Source organism: Carlito syrichta, unplaced genomic scaffold (assembly GCF_000164805.1).
Source record: "Carlito syrichta isolate Samal-C Ts95f unplaced genomic scaffold, Tarsius_syrichta-2.0.1 Scaffold305386, whole genome shotgun sequence".
Taxonomy (NCBI): Eukaryota; Metazoa; Chordata; class Mammalia; order Primates; family Tarsiidae; genus Carlito; species Carlito syrichta.
In genome coordinates, this window is record NW_007249482.1 from 374968 (window position 1) to 383323 (window position 8356).

Genomic DNA, 8356 nt, shown 5'->3' on the forward strand with positions numbered 1-8356 from the left:
GTGAGACTCCAACTAAAAAAAAAAAAAAAGAAAAGAAATCACCCTTATCAAGTAGTTTTTGTTTTTTTGGGTTTTTTTGGTTTGGTTTGGTTTTTTTTTTTTGAGTCAGAATCTCTCTTTCACCCAGGCTGAAGTGCAGTGGCATGCTCACCGCTACTGCAGCCCAGATCTTCTAGGCTCAGGTGACCCTCCCACCTCAGCCTTCCAAGTAGCCAGAACTACAGGCATGTGCTACCACACCCAGCTAATTTTTTGATATATTGTAGAGATGAAATCTTACCAAGTTGCTCAGGCTGATCTCAAACCGCTGGGCTCAGGCAATCCTCTCACCTCAGCCTTCCAAAATGCTGGGATTACAAGCTTGAGCCACTGCGCCCAGTTTACAAGAGAATTTTTAAAAGTTAGCCAAGCATGGCACCTGTAGTCCCACCCACTCAGAAGGCTAAGATGGAAGGATCTTCTTCTGAGCCAGGAAGTTGAGACTGCAGTGAGTTATGATTGTGCCACTGCACTCCAGCTTGTGTGATACAATGAGACCCCCAACTCAAAAAAAACAACAAAAACCTACCTTCATGCCTTCTGTTTTACTTGCAAGAATATGTTTGTTTAGCTGTGCTGTTCTCCATACATCTGCTTTCTTCACTTTCTTGTCTTCTCTTTTTTTTTTTTTTGAGTTGGAGTCTCACTCTGTCGCCCAGACTGGAGTGCAGTGGCATGCTCCCGGCCACCGCAGCCTCGACCTGCTGGGCTCCTGTGATCCTTCCACCTCAGCTTTCCAAGTAGCTGGAACTACAAGCGTGCGCTACCACGCCCGGCTAATTTTTGATTTATTGTAGAGATGAGGTCTCACCAAGTTGCCCAGGCGGGTCTCGAACCCAATCCACTTACCTCAGCCTCCCAAAGCGCAGGATTACAGGCTGAGCCACCGAGCCTGGTTTATTTTAGCTAATTTAAAGCAATTATCAAGGAAGGAAAAGATAATTAGTTGAGCATCTATATGCCAGATACAGAGCTAAGCATTTTCTCCTACATTGTTTCACTATGTATTCACCCATTTTAGGTTTCAGCTTTCTTTATTTGATATTTATTATAATCTTATCAAGTTTGGATTGTTCTACTTGATGGAAAAAGTAGAAATGTAGGAATTGAATAGTTCTGCCTTTTTGCCATCATTTATTGATATTGTCTTCCTTCTCTAGTTGGTAGTCCTGTCTTATATATTCCATGTAGCCATTTGTTCTAGGAATTCACCTTCCTGATACCATTCTTAGAGATTCAGGTCACCTGCAGTGGCTCACGTCTGTAATCCCAGCACTTTGGGAAGCAGAGGCAAGAGGTTTGCCTGAGCCCAGGGGTTCAAGACCAGCCTGGGCAACTTGATGAGAACTTGTCTCTACAGTAAATAAAAAAATTAAGGCCAGGCTCAGTGGCTCAGCCTGTAATCCTAGCACTTTGGGAGGCCAAGGTGAGTGGATTGCCTGTGCCTGTGGGTTTGAGACTGGCCCGGGCAACTTGACGAGACCTTGTCTCTACAATAGAAGAAAAAATTAACTGGGCACAGTAGTGCATGCCTGTATTTCTGGCTACTTGGAAGACTGAGTTGGAAGGATCGCTGGAGCCCAGGAGGTAAACGGAGTGGTGGTGAGCTTACCACTGCACTCTACCTGGGACAACAGAGTGAGACTCTGACTCAAAAAAAAAAAAAAATTAGCCAGGTGTGGTGGTGCATGCCTGCAGTTTCAGCTACTTAGAAGGCTGAAGTGGAAGGATCACCTGAACCCAGCAGGTTGAAGCTGCAATGGCCATGAGCTTGCCACTGCACTCTAACCTGGGCAATGGAGTGAGACTCTGACTCAAAAAAATAATAATAAAATAAAATTAAAAAATTTTGCAGTGGAAGAGGTTTTGTCTATAGGTGGTTCTAAACCAAAATTATAGTTTGGGATAGGCACGAGTCTCAAAGGCAGAGTCATCCAGGGAGGGTCCTAATGGTGATAGCAAGTGAGGGTGTTGCAACAATGGATACCCAATGGATTTTCAGTCCATCCTGATTGCTGTTTATTTCTCATCCTGCAGTGTGGGCCAAGTTGAAACTACAGAAGGCTTCAGAACGATGGCAGCCTGACACTGAGGTGGGTCCTAATGTGGTCAGTGTTGGGGATTGCATCAAGTGACAGGGCTCCCTTACCATGTAAGAAGAGGTGAAAGATTGTCCCTGGTTTACTGCAGTAGCAGGTATAATGGACAATATCTGTAAATTGACTCTTAACATGTAAGCGTAATTTATTTGTGATATTTGCCAGGCTTTTTATTTTAAACGCTTTACAAATTTGTGTGTCATCCTTGCAGAGGGGCCATAACTACTTTTCTCTGTATTGTTCAAACTTTAAATGTGTGTCTTAAGACAGGTTGTATTTTCCCATTCAAATGTTGAGGTGGCAAGCAGGGGTGCCCAGTCTGTTGTCCTGCCATGAGGATGTGTAGACCAAAAAGTACAGAATTCATGTCATATATTAGCTGTCCTTTGAGGAAGAATCTAATGAGAGACAGTCCTAGCATGGAGTGGGGAGGTGTCCTTGCTGGTCTTGAGGTAGTTATCTCCAGCAGCAGGTTTCAGGAATGAGGAATGACATGTATGTAAGGTATGGTAGTGATTCACCCTAGTCCCATAGTGACTGGCAGCAGACTCCCCTTTTTTTATTTTTTATTTTTATTTATTTTATTTATTTTTATTTTTTATTTTTGAGTTGGAGTCTCACTCTGTCGCCCAGACTGGAGTGCAGTGGCCGCTCCCGGCCACTGCGGCCTCGACCTGCTGGGCTCCGGCGATCCTTCCGCCTCAGCCTTCCGAGTAGCCAGAATTACAGGCATGCACTACCACGCCCAGCTGATTTTTTGATTTATTGTAGAGATGAGGTCTCACTGCCCAGGCGGGTCTCGTACCTGTGGGCTCAGGCAGTCCACTCACCTCAGCCTCCCAAAGGCATGGGATTACAGGCTGAGCCATCGAGCCCGGCTTATTTTTTATTTTTATTTTATTCTATTTTTTTTTTTTTGAGTTGGAGTCTCACTCTGTCCGCTTCTGGCCACTGCAGCCTCAACCTACTGGGCTCCGGCGATCCTTCCACCTCAGTCTTCCAAGTAGCTGGAACTACAGGCGCACGCTACCATGCCCAGTTCCTTTTTTACTTATTGTAGAGATGAGATCTCGCCAAGTTGCCCAGGCGGGTCTCGAACCCGCGGGCTCAGACATTCCACTCATCTCAGCCTCCCAAATGCGCGGGATTACAGGCTGAGCCACTGAGCCTGGCTTAGACTCCCTTTTTATTTAGGTCAGTAGTTTTCAATTTGGGGGTTTGTTTTGTTTTGTTTTGTTTTGTTTTGTTTTGTTTTGTTTGTTTTGTTTTGTTTTTGAGTCAGAGCTTACTCTGCTGCCCGGGCTGGAGTGAAGTGGCACACTCATGGCTACCATAGCCTCAACATTCTGGGCTGAGGCACTCTTTCCACCTTAGTCTTCCAAGTAGCTGGAACTACAGGTACACACTACCACACCTGGCTAATTCTTTAGTGATGAGGTCTTGCCAAATTGCCCAGGCTGGTCTCGAACCCCTGGGCTCAGGCAATCTCTCGCTTCAACTTCCCAAAGTGTTAGGATTACAGGCGTGAGCCACTGTGCCTAGCCTTTAATTTTTTTTTTAAGTAGCAAAACACTTTCCCAGCTGTAATATAGAAATCATATAAAAAATAGAATTAGATGCCGGGCTCAGTGGCGATCCTTCCACCTCAGCCTTCCAAGTAGCTGGAATTACAGGCGCGTGCTACCACGCCCAGCTAAGTTTTTTTGATTTATTGTAGAGATGAGGTCTTGCTAAGTTGCCCAGGCGGGTCTCGAACCCGCGGGCTCAGGCAATTCACTCACCTCAGCCTTCCAAAGTGTGGGATTACAGGCTGAGCCACCGAGCCCGGCTCAGAACTACTCTTTTTATTTATTTATTTATTATACTTTTTTTTTTTTTTTTTGAGTTGGAGTCTCACTCTGTTGCCCAGACTGGAGTACAGTAGCCACTCCCGGCCACTGCAGCCTAGACCAGCTGGGCTCCGGTGATCCTTCTGCCTCAGCCTTCCGAGCAACTGGAACTACAGGTGTGCGCTACCACACCCGGCTGATTTTTTGATTTATTGTAGAGATGAGGTCTCGCTGCCCAGGCGAGTCTCAAACCCGCGGGCTCATGCAATCCACTCACCTCAGCCTCCCAAAGGCACGGGATTACAGGCTGAGCCACCGAGCCCGGCTCAGAACTACTCTTGATGTGGGAATGCTCAGCCTTCTTGACCTCCAGGCAGAAACCTAGGGTTCTTGGGAGCCATTTGGAAACTATTTTAGGTCAGTCTTTCTCAACCATGGTTCTTCATCTTAAACACAAAAAGAGATTTGAATGAACTTTTTTCTCAGATATACTGAGGATGGGTCATGACTGATACCTTTCTAGATGTCTAGGAGAAAAGTTAATTCATTGCACGCAGTGGCTGTCTTAGGGCAGTAGGGCTTAATTGTGTTGTGGAACCCCAGTTGAGAAAGGCTTAGATGAATACCAGCCTCAGAGTTCAAGGGTATGCCATGGAATCAGGCCAGGGTGAGCTCAAGTGCCTAGGGACTGGTTTGAAACATTTCTCCTAAGGGTATAGCTAACAAAGTGTACCCCTTCCTTTTTAGGAAGAATATGAAGACTCCAGTGGGAATGTTGTGAATAAGAAGACATACGAGGATCTGAAAAGACAAGGACTGCTCTAGTGTCCAGGGATGTAGCTCAGCTTTTGGGCTTGCCCAGGCTTTCCTGAAATCTGCTTTTTGTATCTCTCCCAACCAAATGCTTTTAAAGACCCTTGCTACGTAGTCTCATGGTCTAGCATGTATCTTGTAGAAACAAGGCATGCTGGCAGATTGCAGGGTTGAGATGCATTTTATCTTGTTTTATATTAAAAATGATTCTGCCAGAAAATAAAACCAGACCTTGTTCTGAATGTGTCTTGTTCTGAAACCCAGGGTCATGGACCAACCAACTCAGTCTTTCAGGTCTTTTGTTTTTGCTTTGAAAGTCTTTCATAATTGAGTTTATTGGTTGTGTGGAGGATCAGTACGCAGATACACAGACATTTCAATTTGTACACAGTTTTTTTTTTTGTTTTTTTTGTTTTTTTTTGAGTTGAAGTCTCACTCTGTCACCCAGACTGGAGTGCAGTGGCTGCTCCTGGCCACCGCAGCCTCGGCCTGCTGGGCTCTGGTGATCCTTCCGCCTCAGCCTTCCGAGTAGCTGGAATTACAGGCATGCGCTACCACGCCCGGCTGATTTTTTGATTTATTGTAGAGATGAGGTCTCGCTGCCCAGGCGGGTCTCGAACCCGCGGGCTCAGGCAATCCACTCACCTCAGTCTCCCAAAGGCGCGGGATGACAGGCTGAGCCACCGAGCCCTGCTGTACACAGTTCTTAACACATGAACCAAAAATCGAAAAAACCATGTATTATTATTTTTAAAAAATTATTCCAGTGGCTTAAAATTCGGAGGCAAATTTTCCTTAAAAGGTTGTCAAGTATCAGTATCTTCAATTGTTGATAAGCTGTTATATACATCCCACCAATTCACGATTTATTATGTACACAACGTACTCAATTTTTCAATCTTTCACAACACATTAACAAAGTTATTAGGAAAACAGGACTACCACGACCAAAGATGTTACAGAGTGCACACAATTCTGACAGGGAGAGCCATGGTCAAGGAGTGGTTTTCTTTAGGAAACAATTCTACTAAAAAACAACATGGGAATAGAAGTAATTTTAAATGTTCAAGACATTAAATGCGGGACTGTGATCCATATTGCCACTTAGTATACATTGCATTATAGGATATAAAAACTAACCCCCATCTATGGAATGTTAAGCTGACACCCAAGACAGTCAAAACCTCTGGTAATTCAATATCCCTCACTATTATCTGGTTGTACCAAAAAATAAACAACTAGCGAATGATTTCACCTCTTAAAAAGAAAGGATTTGCCCTTAAAAAATGGGATGAGCCGAACTTGGTACCTCAGCCTGTAATCCCATGCCTTGGGAGGCTGAGGTGAGTGGATAGCCTGAGTCCGTGGATTCGAGACCCGCCTGGGCAACTTGGTGAGACCTCATCTCTACAATAAATTAAAAATTAGCCGGGTGCGGTAGCGTGCGCCTGTAATTCCTGCTACTTTGGAAGGCTGAGGTGGAAGAATCACCGGAGCCCAGCAGGTCGAGGCTGCGGTGGCCGAGAGCAGCCACACTGCACTCCAGTCTGGGCGACAAAGTGAGACTCCAACTCAAAAAAAAAAAATAAGTAAAAATGTTTCTAGAGCTACTAAACAACTTGCATTTACAAAATAGTTGATATAGTATTCCTCTATATTGTACAAGGAAGGGAGACAGGGACCACTGATAAGCCATGAGATGTGATATTATTCAGACTTGGCTTCTTTCTTTTCAACTTCATCAGAGGCTGGATTCTCCTTGGTTTTAGTTGTTGTTCTCTGCTGGTAACTCAACTTTAGTTTCTTGGTTAGGCACTTCAACCTGCTTGCCCTTTGCTCCCCTTTTCCCTTTTGCCTGCACTTTTTGGTCTGCAGATTTATCCTTCCCCCCGCCTTTTTTGGCTTTGCTTCCACTTTTGCAGGAGCAGGTTTAACCAACAACCGCGCCAATCTCTTGGGCTCCCCCTTTGCTGCCCCCTTGGCTGAGCTGACCTTCCTCTTGGGCATCTCAGCAGCAGGCAGGGCCAGTGTTGGGTGCCTGTAGGCAGTGGCCCGCTGAGAGCCTTTGTGAAGCTGGGCTGCCTGGCCACTCCCACTCCTACCACCCAGTCCTTTAGGTCTTAATGCTTCCCTACTTCTTTCTCACCAATTTTAGTAGCAGCTGAGATTTAATGAGCACCTGTCATGCTATGCATGTTAGGTAAGTCTGACCTGTCCTCTTTCCCCACCCCTCATTGCTGCCACTTCCTAAGATGAGCCCTGGTCTTAGCTGAGTCAACCATTGATGCAAATATTGGATAAAGATAGGGAGGGTGAGCCAGGGCCGCTCCTAAGTACTGAGTGTGGCACCAAGGTTTGGAGTTGGGTTATTTTGGAATGGGCCTGCAGCCCTGCCCCTTCCCCAGGCGTCAGAAGCCCAGCACAAAATAGAACTAGGAATAGCAGTGTCTTTATCCATTTGTTATTTTAGAATGAGTCTTTGGTGAACCTATCTGCCTGTTTCTTCTACAAGATCTCTATCTGACTGTGTAAGTGGCTAATGTTTGTGTTCTCAAAGCCCAGATAGCCAAATGGAAAGAATTAGGGGAGCCAAGGAGGCACTGGTGTGCCCGTAAGCACAGTCATCTGAAGGCCAGGGCCCCCTCTGCCCCTCAGCACTCCAGTTTTGTTTTGTTTTGAGTTGGAGTCTCACTGTGTCACCCAGGCTGGAGGGCAGTGGCATGCTCCTGGCCACTGCAGCCTCGACCTGCTGGACTCCTGCGATCCTTCTGCCTCTGCCTTCCAAGTAGCCGGAACTACAGGTGCGTGCTACCATGCCCAGTTAATTTTTGATTTACTATAGACACAGGGTCTCACCAAGTTGCCTGGATATGTCTCGAATCCGTGGGCTCAGGCAATCCTCTCGCCTCAGCCTCCCGAAGTGCTGGGATTACAGGCTGAGCCACTGAGCCCGGCCTCCAGTTTTTAACATATCTTCTGCCAGGCACGATGGTTTATGCCTATAATTCCAGCACTTTGGGAGGCAGAGGCAAGAGGGTTGCCTGAACCCATGGGTTTAAGACCAGCCTGGGCAGCATGATGCCTCTACAATAAATCAATAAATTAGCTGAGTATGGTGGTGTGTGCTTGTAGTTTCAGCTACTTGGAAGGCCTAGAGGAAGGATCCTCTGAGCCCAGCAGGTCTAGACTGTGGTGGCCATGAGCATGCTACTGCACTCCAGCCTGGGCAACAGAGTGAGACAAACTCTAAAAAATAAAAAATAAATCTTAAAAAAAAAAATCCCGGGCCAGGTGCTGTGGCTCACGCCTATGATCCCAGTCCTTTGGGAGGCCGAGGTAAGAGGATTGCCTTAACCCTCAGGTTGGAGATCATCTTGGGCAAGTTGGCAAAACCTCATCTCTGCAATAAATCAAAAATTTAGTGGGGCATGGTGGTGCATGCCTGTAGATACAACTACTTGGAAGGCTGAGGTGGAAGGATCACCTGTGCCCAGCAGGTCGAGGCTACAGTGGCCAGGAGCGTGCCACTGCCCTTCAGCCTGGGCAACAGAGTGAGACTCCAACTCAAAAAAAAAA

The 8356-nt window shown here is 46.2% G+C and overlaps 1 protein-coding gene across 6 annotated transcripts in view; it reads left to right on the plus strand.

Annotated features, from left to right (window-relative positions):
* SF3A3 (splicing factor 3a subunit 3) overlaps positions 1-5022 on the plus strand; it is a 32181-nt gene extending 27159 nt beyond the window's left edge. For 5 of the 6 annotated variants that reach the window (XM_008061646.2, XM_021714221.1, XM_021714222.1 and 2 more), the window contains 2 exons: positions 2077-2132; positions 4715-5022. In XM_008061646.2, the coding sequence (XP_008059837.1) occupies positions 2077-2132; positions 4715-4792 (134 nt within the window). In that variant the 3' untranslated portion in view covers positions 4793-5022. Of the gene's footprint in view, positions 1-2076; positions 2137-4714 lie in introns of all 6 variants that reach the window. The other variant, XM_021714223.1, reaches the window with a different exon arrangement.
* Positions 5023-8356: the final 3334 nt, after the last annotated feature.